The following is an 18207-nucleotide window of genomic DNA, read 5'->3' on the forward strand; positions in this document are numbered from 1 at the left end:
GTGCTTTCCCATAGCTTGTGGGGTACAGAGGAGAGGGAGCCAGTCTCTTCTTGGGAATGCGGAGTGGTAGGATTAGAGTCAATGGACACAAGTTACCTCCCTGGAAACTCCTCTGAGTTAGGCCAGTTGTTGTCAATATGAAGGGAGTTGAGCACTGGAACGGATTGCCCAGAAAGGTTATTTACTTTGTTTTTTTTTTTTTTTTTTTTTTTTCTTATTTGAGATCTAACATTAAAAAGTCTGTGCAAACCAGCTTGCACCTTATGTTATAAATACATAATTTGGTTCAATATTTTTCATTCATCATGGAGTATGCTCAAAGGAGAGATACAAATGTGATTTGCAGAAACTTCAGAACTGAATTTGTGCTTTCAATAGTCAGGAAGTTCAAAAGTTTAAATGATTGTTCACAAATCATTTAAATCATTTTTTTCCTTTTAACTACAAATCTTTTTTGATACTTTTAAATGACTCCACTGGAATTCTGGAATTCAAAACCCTGGCTTATTTACTATCTCCGTGGTGGAGTAATCTCATAGAGTTGCTAAATGGGCATAAAACTTCCTTTGTCTTTTCTGCTTAGGTTGCAAACTCTTTAAGGCAGAAGCTGCTTCCTACTCTTTTATGTATGCACATTTTAAATTGTGGGTAATGGTAGGATTCCTCAAAGTCTTGTTGTCTTGATTTCCTTAGAAGGATGCCAACAATAAAGCACTATGAGGGCTACAGTATGGAATATTGCATACAGTTCTGGGCCCCTTGCTTCGGGTTCGAGGACACAGAACTGCTTGAGAGAGCCCAGCACAGAGCCCCGAGGACGATTAAGGGAGTGGGGCATCTCCTTTACGAGGGAAGGCTGAGGGAGATGGGTCTCTTTAGCTTGGAGAAGAGGAGACAGGGGTGACTTCATCAATGTTTTTAAATACGTGAAGTGTGAGTGTCAGGAGGATGGAGCCAGGCTCTTCTTGGTGACACCCAAAGATAGGACAAGGGGCAATGGGTGCAAGCTGGAACGCAGGAGGTTCTGCTTGAATATGAGAAGAAACTTTTTTACACTGAGGGTAACAGAACGCTAGAACAGGCTGCCCAGGGGGGTTGTGGAGTCTTCTCTGGAGACTTTTAAAACCTGCCTGGACACGTTCCTGCATGACCTGATCTAGGTGTTCCTGCTCTGGCAGGGGGATTGGACTAGATGACTTTTCAAGGTCCCTTCCAATTTGTAACATTCTATGATACTGTGATAACAATTCCTATTATGTGATCAGTAAGTATAAATAAACAAGAGGTACATCTTGAGATAGCTGCTGGTTGTTAAAATGCCATTAAAACCCAAGAAGAAAACATGACCTTTTGTCTAAAGAGAAGGAGACAGTAGAGAATAGGCATACATACAGAAGTGGTTATTGGCACATGGAACTATCCCAGGATACTTAAGGAGGTGATTTTTGCTCTTAGCAAATGGAAAGGGTGCGAGGAAGGTATGAGCCTACTTGCTCTGGTTTATCAGATCACTTCTGGCATGCAGTGAAGATAGTGGGATTGGTATAGAATCTATTTGAGCAAAATTAAACCTAGCTGTTTGTGCTGGATTAATACTGTGTTGTAGGGCTATGGTGTTTTTGATCTCATCCTAATCACGTTAATCACGTGTGTTGTCACAAGAGGTCAACAATGTAAAAGATGAAGGCCATAAGTTGCAATCATGAAGAGCCCTTGTGTCTGCAAAATACAGAACTTTGGTCTTAAGAAAGAGAACAAAAGTCTAAAAATAGAGCAAATTCTTATTTTAAGGGTCTGTGAGGCTAGGTGATGCTGCACTAGTAAGGTTATGAGTGATACAGTATGTGAAATTGTTACATTCATTTAGTTGTATGAAAGCAATTTTAAAAATAATTCCTAAATTCATTTTTGCTAGGGACTGAGTGAATTTCTTCTGTTCAATCTCTTTATAACGTACATGAATTGTTGGTATCCTTAAACCTAATATTTTAAGTTGTCTTTAAGAATAATTGTTTCTTCATAGGTTAGACACCAATTTCTGTTGTCTTTATTTTGGAAAATAATTTCATTGTCATTTCTGTAATCTGTGTTGTGGTATTTCCTGAGCATTACCATAATTCTAGCAAAAAATGACTAAGATTTGTTTTTATATTTGAGGCAGTGGGTAGCTGTGTCATTATGTTCAATAAAGTATTTTTATCTTTGAAATGATAATTTTTTTTTAATAAAACTTCACAGATGCTTTGGGATGCTACTAAGCCCTGGACGAAATGTGAAGAACAGTGACATGCATTTACTAGACATGGTAATGCTTAGTTCTAATAGTCCACTTAGATACAGGTGATTTAAAAACCAAATGAAAAACAAGCAGAAAAAACACAACCAAATAAAAGCACCCCCCAAAAATAAATCTCCCATTGTTTGTATTTGTTTGCTTCTGTTTTCTTAAATCCTGGATTTTATATCTTAGAACTAGAAACAGATGGTATGTGTAATGGACAAAATATTTCAATTAATTTCAAAACCTGTGGCATCTGTTTTTGTTAAATTGATGGAGACAACAATGAGGTCAGTTGATAGCTGGTTATTACATATAACCAAGCTTTCTGTATTGTGTTAAGCACGTTGCCTAAAAATATAGAGCAAGTAATTGAGTTTTTTTTTCTTATATATATATATATATATATATATATATATATATATATACACACACACACACACTTGGGCATTAAGGAAGTGGTGTTATTTTTTTTCTGAAAAAAATACATTTTCCATATTTCCAAAAATAACATTTCCATTGCTGAAAATTTTGCCATTATTTGCTTCATTTGAATTTAAATTCTTGTTCAGAACTTGAAGTAGTCGCTTGTCTTTTAAAATAAATATTTAAAAAGTATGTTGGTAAGCTGTCTTGCCTTCAGTTTCTTATATAAAATATTTTTTTTTCCATTATACATAATATTTCTTTTTTCTCTTCCCTATACCCTTTTTCAATCCATTATATCTGCTCCATTATAATCCATTATATTCTTTATTTAGGTTGTGTTTTCTTGATTGAACACAATGTTACTCTGAGCTTCCCAGAACTGTTTTCCCCACTCCCAGTCTCTTTGATCTACAGTCATGACTCTAGTAAAATCCTGTATGTTTTCACTTTTAGGAATCCATGGGAAAGAGTTCTGATGGGAAGGCTTACATAATTACTGGAATATGGAATCCTAATGCACCAATGTTTCTAGTACTTAATGAGGAAACACCTAAAGGTAGTTTAATTCTTAAATTTGTTTTTTATGTGACATGAGTTTGATGTATGCATGTTTTCCTGGGAATCATGGTGTATATGTCTGACTACATATACCACCATGTTCCAAGCATCCATGGCTAAAAGCAGAACTTGTGTATATAAATGTATGTGACATAAAAATGTGATGTTCATAGAGCATTGAGCATCATAGAGCATTGGGAAGGTGGAAGCAATGCATGGAAGTGCTTTAATATATAGCATAGTTCCTTATCCTTAGAATTGATGTTCTCTGATGTGATGTGAAGTTTGACTGCAAACCTGGAGTTTGTTTCCTGTCCCAAGGCAGAGTTTGTATCAGTTGTGTAAAGGCATATCTAAGTATATACGGTTAGTGGTGGTGTTCTTGCTGCTCAATTTTCAAATCACGTTATTTCTAGTAGTGTGTAGGCTACTGTGTGAAACTACTTGCTGTGAAGCTTGACATGGTTTCCATTTTAAGATACGACTTTGTGTTTGCATGTGGCTTTTGTTGTTTTTGAAATTCCCACTTGCTTCTTTGGTCTTGTGAGAAATACCTCAATAGTTTTCTCCGACAGGGTCTTCTGTAAAGCTATTTTATTTGCGATTGCAGTGGCGGGTGTCCTGCCAGCCAGGAGTGCCCAGCAAAAGTGTATCATAACCTTTTCTTCTCTATTACCTAATGCTTGATTCCTCCTGTTTCCTCATTGACTGAGTACTACGGGTTCACAAACTACTTGATGCTTATTACTATACTTTATATGTACAATTTTATTTGACCAACCATTAATTTCTCCTTTTCCTTTGTTTTCTTTCCTTCTTCTCTTGTGACTAGAGGGCCTGTTACTTTTTGTTTTCACTGATTTTGCACTGCTCCTCCTGTTTTTCTTAGCTATCCTCCTTATTTTGGGACAGTGGGACCTTCCCCTTATCTGCTTCACATACTCCCCACTGCTATGCCACTGTCAGGCCTGCACAATCACTTTAGAATATGCAAGGTTAGTGAAATTTTCCGCTGCTAAAACACAACTTTGTCTCTCACAGTCTGAGAAGACAAAAGGGCCTGGGGATCCATTATGTATGATTCTCAATATTTGTTTTAAAAAGCTGTGCTTCTTGGATGATAGATACCAGTTGTATTACAAAATGATGATTGCTAACCTTCTCTGTGATGATATAAGTTTCCAGAACCACCAATCCTTTTCTTGCTTTGTAAACCTGCAAGATAAACTTGGACTATTTCTGTGTCATCTTCTGGTCAGTTTATCCCGTGTTCTGCTCTACTTAAAAAAGTTTGAGTTAGGCTTAAGTATGAGGAAAAAAATAGCATTGCATACTGCTGCTATGAAGATAGCCAAGCACAAAGAATGGGACAGGGATGGATAAAAAGTATCCTAATGCTGTTTTCCATGCATGACGCTTTGAATCTGTTTGCACAGATATTTTTTTTTTCCAAAAAAAAAAGTCATCGGAGTTATCATCAGATTAATAAATCAGATGCAATAGAATGAGTAATTTATAGAAAATGGTTTCAGTTTGAACAACAGTTTGTCATTTATTGTTTTAATTTTTGACACTTTTTCTGTACGTGACTTCTTGTGTTTTAGATAAGCGTGTGTACATGACGGTGGCAGTGGATATGGTTGTCACTGAAGTAGTAGAACCAGTGCGGTTTTTGCTGGAGACTGTTGTGCGTGTGTATCCTGCTAATGAACGCTTCTGGTACTTCAGCAGAAAAACCTTCACAGAAACATTTTATATGAAGCTAAAACAGGTACCGTGGTTTTTTTTTTTTTTTTTTTTTTTTTTTTAAGAAAATTTGATGCTGGGAGCATTTGTTTTGTCTGTTTTAATTTGTCCTTTACAAAAGTTAGTATGGCACTGCACCTTAGGGTTTTTTAACTTGTTGAAATGTTTAAATACCTTACGGTTAAGTAGCATATAGAAGTGTTCGATGCCTTTGTAAACTGAATTATTATATACGTCATAAGTCATTGGCTTTGTGGGCTTAAACAATTTTGAATCTGTCTATTGAATTCTCTATAACTTCATATAATCAGATGTAGGCACAGACATCTAAAACAAGTCTGTTTGGTAAAAATCAGGAAATGACATTAATTGTTCACTGTAAAATCAACTAATACGTAACATGGAAATCCTGGGTGTTAAGATTCAAAATACCAAGATAGGTGGCTGAAAGGATGTAATCAATTAAAGGCAGAGGAACCTTATGCAGTGGTTTGAGTTAGGCCATTACTACTTTTTTTTTCAAAGTATCTTGGAAGGGTGCATTTATTTCTTCCTCAAGCACTAAGAGATGATATATCCATCCATCTCATCTGGTCACGTTTGTTCAATAGTTACCTACTGAGTAGACTGCTAAGGACTCCTTCATTCTGGCATTGGGTAAGGTACATAAAGTGTATGCCTTCCTGTTATCAATATACGATGATATACAACGCATCCTCGTGCAGAGAGTTTTGACCTGCTTTCTCCAAAGATTTACCATTGAATCATAGAATGTGGGGTTCTTGGTTCAAAAAGGGAACAACAGAGGCTAGCTGTATCATTTGCACTGGAATCATGATCTATTATCTTTGACTAATGAAACCAAATAGGAGTGATTTAATTCTACTGAGCCTAGTGTGAATGTTTTAATTGTCATCATCCTATGGGGTGTAGTAATGGGTCTGGCAAAACAAGCTGTGTTCATGCTATGTAGCAAAAGTGCAGCTGTGTTTAACACTTAAAGTAAATAAATAGCATGAAATGCTGTTTATGTAATTCTTCTGCAGATTAGCATAGTAACTTGGAATTCAAGAAAATGTGAGAAAACCAAGTGTTACATGCAAATGTTGAGGATATCTACATTTTCAATTTAAGGAAATCACATTCGAAGATATTACTTTTTCAACTGTTGGATACATAGCTATAATCAATTAACCTTTCCGCTTAAATCAGTTAAAACCCTACCAGTTTTAGTTTTGAGTACTACGGATGCTTTCCTTTTGCTTTCTCACCCCTTATAATGTGACAACACACACATGCCTCCCTTCCCTGAAGAAACACAAGCTTTTCTTCCGGCTGTAAAATTCCGAGGAGCTGTTCTGCAGACTTTCAGGGAAGGAGCATTTTTAATCCTGGCAATTTTACTCCAAGATTAGGCCCTGGTGATGGAAGACAGGATCTCTGGTCGACCTGTAGCAAGTCGTTACTCAACCAATTATCTGTTGGGTAATTTGTATTACAAGAGCTGTTGATAGATAACTCAGTAAAACTCAGTAAATAACTTGCAGGTAACGCTGAAAGAAGCTATATATAAGGACGCTTTCTTCTTTAAAAATAACTTTGCAGATGGCATTGAGATCAGCCACTTGCGGACCATTTTGGAAAGTAGTTGAATTTAAGTGCATTTTAGCGAACCAGAAAGCTGTTATCAGTAGCCTCAGTTGTAGGATAGGTGTTTTCCTCTGTGCAGGACAGTGAATGCTGTGGTATAGTTTGCCTGCTGATGTAAAATCATGACAGCAGTGCAATCCATTATTGTACAAGCGTAGCCTGTTTGACTGTAGCTGAGAAATTCAGGCATGCTGTCTGCCCAGTTCTGAGTTCCAGTGTGCAGAGTCCTTGGCAAGAAGCTTTTGACTTGGGCTGTCTGAGCAAGGTGCCCTTCCCAGTAAAGAAGCATTCATTACGGAGGTTCAGAAAGAAAGGAAGTAATGGAGTATCATTTCCCAGGGTGAGACTTGCCCATAAGGAGAGAAAAATCAAAATTCTGGTGAGGAAAGAATCCTGTACACCTGCTAGTCTGAACCCAAATTTGTGAGGGGCAGTCAGGTATGAGAAACGACATAAATGCAGGTTGCCGTGAGGTTTAGGACTGCTATAAACATACTGCCATGCTGCTGATACACATTCTCATCATCAAAACACGACCTTTGGAAAGGTTGTTGTAGATAACAAATTCAGGCTTCAGAAAAACAACTAACCAAGTTACTTGCATTGTGTACAGATGGTCTTGCAGTTAAGCAGAACATGTGCAAGGACCTGAAGACGCATGATTCTTGTATGTTGCAGAAGAATTCATAGTACCTCTCATGCCTTACTCCATGAAAAATAAAAGCTACAGATAGTGATGGTGAATAATGCTACAGGCATCAATATCTGATTGATTTAGCCAAGTACTTTGTAATTATATGATAAAGGTGTTCTGTGAGAATAAAACAAGTAGAATGTAATAATGTAATAGCTTGCTAAATATTTAAAAGACAGAACAAAACAAAAAAAAAAAACAAGCGCCTTTATGCCTCCGTCCCAAAGTTCATTAAACACTTTGAGAAGCTCAGTCAGCAAAACTGATTGATAGTAGGAACCACATGACTGTCTTCTTCCAGGGTGTATCAGCTTTAAAGGAAGCAGATCTGAATGATTAATATCTCTGAAATAGTATAGATTTTCTCAATATAAAATTACTCATGTTGTTTTAGTACAAGCAGTCCTTATTTAAGCTACCTATCTGCATAATGTCAACAGCTTGTCGAAATTGCTAGTTCTGTTTAGTCGTTTCCAGCAAAAGGTGTCATGGAGTCGTCTTCCAACTCCTTCATAGTTTTGCTTTTGAATTAAATTGAATACACTCTGTGATTATATTCTTTTTCTTTTTCATGGTTAATTTGATGTTTTTAATATGCTCAAAAATTGTCTTATTAGACAAGAGCACAAAGAACAAAACAGAACAAAATTTTGTGCTGGTTCTAGTCCATTTAATATAGTCATTAGTTTGCATTTTGTACAATTCTCTGCACGTATATTAACCACTGCATGTAACTGAATAATAATTGTGTTCAGAACTTTAACTCAGAGGAAAAACTAGAGTTGACTTTACTTTAAAAACTTGCAGCGTTGTATCCAGTGGGGTATGGTTAACTAACTGTTTTCACGTCGAAGTTCACTGAATGTGAAAGACAAAGATTAAACTCTGACCTTCTCCAGTTTTAAGTAAAAATAAAACAATTTTCCCCTGCCCCCCAACTTTTGAGGTAGTTTGCCTTGGAAGTTATTGCACTACCAGAGGCAGATTTGGAAGAAAAGCTGCTCTTACAGAACAAAGTGTTTTCTGTTGAAAATGTTCTGCCCCCAAATCCATAGCTGCAGACACCACACTCAAAATTCCAAAGTTTCCAAGTTAAATTATGTGATAAATTAATGTATATACATGACCTCTACACATGTACACAGTCATATGAGCATATTTTTATATATATAATCAAACTTAGGCTACAAACACAAATTTTGTAGCTAGATACAGCAGATACATATCCCTATTGAGAGGAATATAGTATAAGTTATACTCTCTGGAATAAAGATGAGTTGGTCTGTTTTGTTTTGTTTTGTTTTCTTTTCTGGGGTTGGTGGTGAAACACTAAGGAGTTTTTCATGATTTATGACTTAACGTTCTGTTGTTTCTTTAGTCTTGTCTTTACCTAATAAAACCCTTAAACTTTTTTTTCTCTAAGTCATTTGATTCCTGTTTAAGTGGTGATGTCAGTTATTCCATTTTTTTTCCTATTCTCCCCTATTTTCTTTTGCTGCAGTTTCTCTTTGACCTCATCTCATTGTATCTGTGCTTAAATGGAAAAGCCTTTCTGTCATAGTTCTGAATGATAATTAAGATGGTGTCTAGGAGGCAGCTTTGGAAGTAATGCTGGTTTATTTGCAACTTCTGACTGTAATCCTTAAAAGAGAAGCACAGTTATGTTTTGCTGCCAGCCTACATATGCCATTACAAAGGAATCTGAGGGAGTCTTCCCCAAACTATTCTTTAGCCATGATATGATTTTTTTTTTGTCTGTGTTTTGGTTTGGTTTTGGCAGACCATTAGAACTGTATTAGTCAATAGTGGGGTCCTATACATGTGTGTATTTTGTTTTAGTCCGAAGGAAAAAGCCACACGAGTACTGGGGATCCAATTTATGAGGTTGTCAGTCTACAAAGAGAATCTGCAAGAGAGGAAGAACTGGTCAGCCCAACAAGTGGAGGAGGACCCATATCATCCCAGGAGGATGAGGCAGACGAAGGTAAGAATAAGTGAGCACTCACAGTTTCCATAGATAAGACTATTACATTTCTCCTGTTAATTTACTCATTTAATTCTTCCTGTTTGTGTCTATTAGAAGTACAGCTGGACAGTAAGATCACACACAATTTCCTTCTAGCAGCAGTTCTTTAGCATTAGCATTTTTCCCTGCACCATTATTTGTAGTTCTTTCAATACCAGCAGTAGACGGTGCATGTCCATTTTTCTGTGCACTTCAGAATTGGTTACTGCTGCACTTGTGCTCTGCTAATAAGATAGAAAACATTTTCTGGAGTGTTTTTTCATCTGACCAGAAAGCATTTGCCTTCAGTGTGCTGCTAAAGAATGACATTGAAATGGCTGGCTGTAAACGCCTATGTACAGGAAAACCAAACAAAATTGATGTGGAAATGGGCTCAAAGACAATTCCTCTGCCCCCAAACTGTGGGCCTAGCATGTGAGTTTTTCTCACTTCTAAATGGGGCTTATCAGAATACTTCTAGGTTCAGTTGGTGATCATGTTGGGGATTGCTGATGTTTCTGGAACCAGAGTATTTGCCTTCTCATCCCAAAGCTTATGGTTCCTCAGGGTATTGCCACATGTTTTTTGGAGCCCTTGGCCAACTGTAGTCCATGTGTACCCCGAGGGCTAGCTCATAGCCTTCAGAATAGGCTTTTAGTGCCAGCTTTGATTTGAATATTTGACCTACCAGAACTCATGATAGTTCTACAGTTATTCTTCAGATTTCTGGCACTGTTCTGTCAGTACTGTAAAAAGTTTTTCTTATTGGAAAAATAAGTGGAAAAAATCCATTTTGATTCTTAGTTGATTGTAAATGGTTGGATATTGGTTCTGATTCACATTGCATAAACTCTGTCACTAATGCGGGAGCAGACAGATCTGGTTACTCCCTACTGTTTACAAACAACAGCAGCAACAAACGCAAATCCCAGGTGACACTAGGCTTAGAAGAACAGAGCTAACAGAGCTGGTCTTTGCAGAATTGGAAACCTTCCACCCCTTCCATGGGAGGGAACAGGATAGCTATTGACTATCACTGACATTCCACTATCAATTCTAAATAGTAAAAATGCTGTTGTCTCTAACAGAGCTTTTGTATTAAATGGGTACTTGGGATTACTTTGATTATAGCAGGAATTATTTCAGATTGACCTTTGAGTCTTGTAGTTCAGTGTAGTGAAGTTCAACATCTGTGGGTGTTCTTTTGTTTGCTGGATGTTAGAGCTGTAAGAGAATGTTTTCTGTAGCTTGTCTGGTAGGACAGAGTTTAAGTAATTACTTGAACGCTTTTTTTGCTTGTTTTTAATATTGCTTCTCACCAAGAAGAGCAAAGTGCTGTTCTTGAGTTTGATGAATGTAGCACAATTAGCAATAATGTAGATATTATCCTCTTGGTGCTATTATAAAGCTGTTTTACTTTATTATAGGGTAAAAGTATTCCACTGAGGAACCTGAGTTTAACTTTGGTTTAGCTTCCTAATGCTAGTTTCCATATTTTAAATGTAGATTACTTCCTAAGAGAAGACATTAAAAATATCATGATGTGACTCTGTTCTCATGGAAACTGCATTTAGAGCTATCTGCCTAGAAGTTATCTATCCTAGTGGATATGCAGGTTAAATGAGTCACTGCCAGTTGTTCTAAATAAATCTCTTCATTCTTTTTCTTTCTTTTTCTTTTCAGGGTACTAATTATGATGATGGAAAAAGAACTTGAGTTTACAATGTCTTGTCTTAGCCTTGGAAGAAGGCTTTTTCTTTTGTCTAATGTTAAGGCCATATAGATTTTTCTGCTTGCTATCATGGCAAGTGTGCATTATAAGGAATATTAGATAGGCCAGAGGCTGGTATTCCCATTTAGAGATATTGAGGATTATCATCTCTTTTCTTCTCTCTTTTTTTTTTTTTTTTTTGCTATATCTTTAGCTACATCCTATATCCCCACAGAACATTACTTAATTTAGTCCAGAAACACTACATACTGCAGTTTCATTTGTATAATGCTGTAAGAATGCATGTTTCATGTGCACCTTACCTGATTTCTGTGTACGCTGTGCATCTTACTTAGTAAGATGCCTTATGTTAGTAGTATGTGAATAAAGATGTTTTTAAGAAAGCATTTTTTTCAGTATTCTTGTTCTTTTTTGCTTTAATGAAAAGCCAAATGTATTTTCCCAAAACAAGACTGTTTGCTTTTTTTTTTTTTTTTTTTTTTTTTTTAATTTTAGCCTCTCTTTTATGTAGCTTTTCAGCTGAAAAATGATCTTTGCAAAGACTTTGAGATAGCTACTTAAGAGATCTTTCAGGTCAACGTGGAGTTTTTAATAAAATTATTAATATCATAATAGATATTTCTGGCAACCTAGACTCGTAAGGTTTCCTGCTTTGGAAATAATGTTTTGCTTTTTTTTTTTTTATGTTTATTTCTTGTGGATTTTTTTTTTTTCTCCTTGGTAAGAAGTTTTCTCTTAAATTCAGGCTCTAATCTTTTTTTTTTTTAAAAAAAAAAAAAGCTTCAAATAAAATAGATTTATTACCAATGAGCTGAAAAGGATACTTTTTAATATTGAATTATGAGTAGAACCTTGTAAAAAGGTGCAGAGCACTATTGAGTGAACTAACCTTTCTGCTTTTTGGTGTGTTAAGAATGAGTGAGAACACATACAGAAAGCTTGATTGCATCTTGCATTATTCAGAAAAGTCAAAGCTGCATGGACCACTTTTACTGTCATGTCATTCTGAGGCAGGGTGAAGTGGCTGCATGTGTGAGCCTAAGGACTGGAGAAAACTGGTTTCTGACAAAAGCATTTGCAAGGAGAATGTAGTCCTGGAAACATTTAAGTGACAAAGGGGAAGAATAATTCTGCTTATTTTAGCAGAAGTGCTGGTTAGACAATAGATGAAATCATGACCTTTTGTTCTAATATTTTAATTATTATTTTTTAAGTGGTCTAACTTTTCAGGAGAATACCAGATAACTATTTGAGATTCATTTTAAATCAAATATTGTTAGGATCGTAAAGATCATTGTAAATAAGAGCAATTCTGTTTGAAAACACAAAATACTCTGTGTTTCCAAAGTCTTTAAACTGATTGTAATTAAGCTGAGGATTTTTTTAATTTTTACTTTTCAGTTTTATGTGGTCCCAAGTGTCTGGTTTCTAGCTCTTGTCCCAGGCCATTAATTGCAGGGTAAACACTGCATGTTATGTTTAGTAGACATCCCAAAGCAGGTAATTCATGCTAGGTAAAAGGTAACATGCCTACCAAGTCTCCAAAAGAAGCTCCTAAAAATGAGTTGTAGATTGCCTCTAGAACAGTCTGAAATGACTTCCAGGAATGCAGTACTATCTGTGCTTGTGTTTTTTGATTTTTTTTTTTAATTATTTTTTTCTCCTGCAACATTAAATTTCTTGATCTTTTAAAATATTACATTTCTGACAGCTGGGAATTGAGCAGAGATCTAGCTGACAGCACAGGGGATACTGATCCATAAACAGTTGGCTTAGACCAAGAAGGATCCTATTGAAATGTGTTCAGAGCTTAGCAATTGGCTTTTAATAAGGAGAAATTATATATAAATATCAAGCTGTAGGAGTAAGAAAGGGCAGAAGAGAAGAAATAACAAACATAATAGGGTAATGCTTTCTGTCTGTTCCCTCTAGTTATCTTGGCTCTACGTACAAAGAGAAGTATTCTACAATAGAAAAATTAATATATAAGATGTGGAAATTCAGTGAAATTTGACAATGAAAGTAGATTAAAAGGGTAGAGAATCCTGAAAGCTTCAAAGAAATTGAGATAGTAATGTTTTGGAAGAGCACAAAAAGACAGGGTGGGTACAATAATTCAGAGGTGGGCAATAGTAAATGATTAGAGATGATCGGCAAGACTAAATTAAGATCCTGGGTCAAACGTTGTGGGTGGGTAGAGGCTGTTTTCAGGAATCAAAAAAGCAAAAGAGTAGAGGAGGTGGTGTTTTAGGAGTCAATAAAGCTATTGAGAGTATTTTCTGATAAAACAGGGGCTTGTGACCAGGGAGAGTATGAACACACGAGGATGACTGAGTGAGACAAATGCCATTAGCACTATGGAAATAATGAACTCTGCATTTTTATCCTATTTAAAAATAGCTTTATGTAATTCATAAGAAACGTTTCTTAGAATAGCTCAACGCAGAATAATGTTGCTAGGTACTAAACAAGATAAATCTATATTGAAGTCTTATTCTTACAATAAAAATGAACTAAAATTTAAAAAATCGTAAATCCATTAGGCCATTTGGCTAGTGTTTATCTTCATCTCTTACGGAACTTCAGCAAAGGTGAAGTGTCTGATTTTTAAAGTGCTTTGGAGGAATATGAATCTGTAGCTTCCAAGTGGGAAAAAAAAAATATTCTTGATGTCATTTTATGGGCTGTAGTATCCGTTGTCTTGGATTTTCATGCCTTACAGGTTAACATCTGTAATTAAAAATGTACTTGATTGACTTCTCCAGCTATTTTTGTGCTGCCAAAAAGAATGTGATCACTTTGTTATTATAAATTAAAAAAAAAGAAAAAGAAAAAAGAAAAAGGCAGAATACTTTTTTTTTTTAGTTTGCTCTGGAAGGTGTTATTGATAGTTACAGCTGTGTTCAGATCTATTTGTGCATATTCAGTTTTACTCATGCAAGTATGGCCTTTCTGTTAAAAAAGCAAGAATTTCAAATGTTTTCAATTTGAAGCAATTTTGTGGCTTTCAAGTCAATTTCATTGTGATGAAATTGCAGGGTTATATATGAAATGGAAACAACCTGAAAATTCTCCAGCAACATGAAAATTCTCTCAATTGCAGTTTTACAGGTAAATGGATACAAAGGGACAGTCACCTGGCAGGGACTTGTGTTCTTTCCTGTCATTTAATCCAGATCTCAGAGTTCATCTGTGAACTGGGTTTCCAGGCTAGGCCATCTAGAGCCATGTGTGACTTTCTCTGGAGTATTGTGTTCCAGAGGACATACCTGCAAGGTGCTTGTGGGAACATGGTTTTGTAAGGGATTCTTTCCCTGGTAAAATACCTTGTTTCGCTTTGTGAAGCTCAAGGCAAAATATCATTCCAGAACTCTGTCCTGTTGTTCATGAATAGTGGAGGGGAATCTTTCAGCTTTTGGGGTTTATTCTTTGAGTGCACAGGTGAAATCTGGTTCTTTGATTTCAACCTTTTTTTTGTATTAATTTACATAAAATAACTTCAGATTGTGGTATAAAACAGACATTTTTCTCACAATAAGTGAGATTAAATTTGCATCTTGTCCAGAAGCAATAACAGATTATTTTGAATGTTTCGATGCTTTATTTCTGTAGTGGTCTTTTCCTTGTCTGCCTACAAGCAGTATGGTAGCGTAAAAGTTGTTTGAAAAAGGATTTGCTGCTTTTTGGATTGCTGTTGGCTTCTTACGAATTAGAGCTTCCTATTGCTAGAGGATCTTCCCAGGTGTCAGTCATGAGTGCCATGGCTTTGTGTGCCTCAGAGTGCCACCATTATGCTCATACAAATTCACGTTTCATATCAGTTAAAAAACAAAAAAACAAAAAACAAAAAAAACAAGTGCCTTTATATAGAGGTGATTACAAAGACTTCTCAACAAACAGTTCCCCACAGCTTGTTACTAATAATTGGGAGGTTCTTGTCTCTTTTTGGGTTTGGTAATTAACTTTAGCTGTTTTGTTCAGCCTTTGTATTTCATAAGTGGCTTAAATACTGCCCTGGCACTTTAAATAAACCATGGGCAATATACAATTCTAATGTTTTTGTAACATTGATTTTTTTTTTAAACATAGATATATCAAATGTGGCATTAGACATTAATCTATAAATTTTAAAATTCATAATATGGCAAATACAGAATAACAAATGGCATTGTCTTAGAATTGTGACAGCATCTCAAACTTGATTTTTTCTTGCGTGTTCTCAAAGCTGTCATTTTTCAGACAGCATAGAACATGGGGAAGATGTTTATGTTTACAAGAATACCTCCACTGTGCAGCATTTAGTTGGCTTTGTCATTTGTGTGGGAGCAGAACTACTCAACTGAAGTGATAATTTCCTCCACTTTTTATTCAGCTTTAAGCATTTTTACATCCAACATAGAGAAGTCATGGTGGCACACTTGTATGTTCACTACAGGAGGGTAGGAGCATCACTTTGCACGTTTCTACACTCAGATTTGGCTGAACAGCTCAGGCTTATTTTTGTGAGTTTTAAATCAATCTTTTTTAATGTGACAGCAGTGCAGTGCCTATGTAGCAACTATATGATTTGGAACTGAGATATATGCTTAAATGCAGAAATTTTTATTAAAAAGGAAACGACAGCTTTGCCAATGGGAGTGATTTCTAAGGGGAAGGTTAGGTCGTTCGAGAGGTATTGCACAGACTTCATAACCTGTGCAAAAAGCATTATTGTTTGCAGTGTGAATATAACAGGGAGTGAAATACGGCATCATCTCTTCCACCTTCTTTCAATGCTTATCAGCTGTAGGTGTTTTCAGTCTGGGTTTCCAGTTGCAGAGAGAAGTAATTAAGTTTGTAGGTTTCTTGCAAAGTAATGAAAATTTTGGAATTCATCAACATTAACTTATGTTTGAGTGACACTAAGTAACAAATGTATACATTTATAGTTCATAAAAAGGAATAGGAATAAAAATACCTTTTGCTATTACTGGTTAACTTTTAGGGGAAAACTTAGAATCCTTTTTGGTTTTGGTCTCTTTATATGTACTTCAGTAGCTGCTAAATTATTTTTCTTCAAGTTTATTGTGTAACTTAAGTATTAACGGAAGTTTATTGTGAGCAGAATTCAGTGCAAGTTTTCTTTGTTCATATTCATAAAACTTTTTTTTTCTGGTTCTGATTAATTTTCTTTCAGACAAATTGGGAAATATGCTGTATTTGCTCACTTTACTGAGCAGAATTTACTGAGGATCATCATTGTGTAAATATATCACTCGAAAGGCATTTTGAAATATTTTGTCTTCATCAAAATACTTTGTAATGCATTAAAAAGTTGAATCATTCTGCAAATCTACCTTATTTGATAATACAGTGAATTTCATGGCTTAAACTTTGTTTCACTCTTGTCTTTTCTGTAGCTCGTGCTCTATAATTTCCTGTTACCTTATAAATGGAAGCTTGCTTTTTTTGTGGCCTTTCTCACGATCCTCTTTCATTTCATACGTACAGAATGATTCCATGTCAGTAACGTCTATATCTTGTTGCCCTGATAATATGCTGCCAACTTCAGCTCCCCCTTCATTTTTGTTCTTCTCCTACATAAAAATCAAGCTTCTCATTTTTGAATTATTCCAATTCTATTCACACCTATCTTCACAACCTAATTTCCTTCTCCTACAGGCTGCCCTGCTCAGGTTGCTCCAACTATATTATTTTTCAGTTCCACCTACTCTTTATTTCACTTGCAACAGCTTCTCAATTAAAACTCATTAAAAATCCTTCTTTCTTCTTCATCTCAGTGCTCAAACCCCACCTGTTCATTTTTTTTTTCCTGCTATCTTCATGCATTTCCCGTCATTTTAGGATGTATTTTGCTTCTTTGCTTTTATGCTTGAACTCTTGGAATGAACAATATAGTTCTGTACTTTATTTGTATTTTTTGTTAACAGACAAATTAGTTTGACTCCTAAGGCACTGCTGTATTTCAGGTAATCTTGTAGACTTCTTGAAGCAGAGCAGACCTACCTTCCCAAAAGGTAGCTCTATATCTAGATAATGTATCTTTGTATCTAGCTCTGTATCTGGTTTCATCTAGGGGTTCTCCATGTTCTGCATTTGTGGGCTCAAAAGCATTGTGTTACCAAAATGAACAAGGGGGAAGGAAAAGCCAACATTTGTGTGTGTGTGTTAATTTCTGTGGGGTATTTGCTTACAGTAAAGAGCTACTGTCTGTGTAATTCTTCTGTTTTGAACACTTGATGTCTCAATATTTTGTTTGAACATGGCTCATCAAGCAAATACAGACTAGTTGAAGGGAGAAGGCAGAAATGAGCAGAAGCCTCATGTGGAAAGAAGTGGAGTTTTCGAGAGAAATAAGAATACAGAAGATTTTTCTTTTTGTTGCAAGATGTGCTAATATTGTTTTCTGTGGCAACTCTGTTTAAGACAAAGTAACATTGGCATAAGTTGCAGAAAGAAAGAATTAGATTAGCAGTGAGAGATACAGTCCACGAGTTACAGTAATGAAGTCCTTGGAGTGAACTGCTCAGGAAGATGACTGGAGGGTTGTAGCGTTAGCTTAGAACAGTATCTTCAAGGGTCTAAATGATCAAGACCTGTGTTGTCTTTAGCCTAGTTCAAAAAGTGCCAACTTGGATAACCTACCGGAGCTGTCTCATAAGGCTTGACTTTATTACTCTGTGGGTTTCCTAGGAGATAGTCAAAGCCTCTTCTGGTTTTACAGTACTGCAGATGTGGACAACCATAGGGTGGCCTGCTGTGGCAGTTCATCATTTGTGAATGTTGTAGTAGAAAAAGAAACAACCCCTCTAACCTTACTGCCACTGGATATCAAGTGGAATAATTGTGAAAGTTCAAGTTGTTTTCCATTAAAATTAGCCTTTCAGGGTGTTCTGGGTTAGACTAGATCCAAAGAGGTGCCTCTGCTGTGTGGATGACAGGCCACATGAGGATGCATTTTGCAAATTATTTGTTACCAAGAATAATGAGCCAAAGTTTGTTTTTCTACAAAGTGGTAAAAGGTCTTTCATATGAGCAGTCATATTTCTACAGGATGGAGTCTGTTTTTAAAGGGGCAAAAAAGTTGTAATTGAGCCTGGTAAGTGGAGTATTGT

The 18207-nt window shown here is 36.0% G+C and overlaps 1 protein-coding gene across 3 annotated transcripts in view; it reads left to right on the plus strand.

The window, feature by feature from the left end:
- The window catches only part of RABGAP1L (RAB GTPase activating protein 1 like), a 248515-nt gene that overhangs the window by 37015 nt on the left and 193293 nt on the right, over nucleotides 1-18207 (plus strand). For all 3 annotated transcript variants that reach the window (XM_032192057.1, XM_032192060.1, XM_032192059.1), the window contains 4 exons: nucleotides 2239-2305; nucleotides 3161-3263; nucleotides 4870-5036; nucleotides 9195-9339. In XM_032192057.1, the coding sequence (XP_032047948.1) occupies nucleotides 2239-2305; nucleotides 3161-3263; nucleotides 4870-5036; nucleotides 9195-9339 (482 nt within the window). The remainder of the gene's footprint in view (nucleotides 1-2238; nucleotides 2306-3160; nucleotides 3264-4869; nucleotides 5037-9194; nucleotides 9340-18207) is intronic.

The sequence above is a fragment of the Aythya fuligula genome, chromosome 8, assembly GCF_009819795.1.
Source record: "Aythya fuligula isolate bAytFul2 chromosome 8, bAytFul2.pri, whole genome shotgun sequence".
In the NCBI taxonomy this organism is placed as follows: domain Eukaryota; kingdom Metazoa; phylum Chordata; class Aves; order Anseriformes; family Anatidae; genus Aythya; species Aythya fuligula.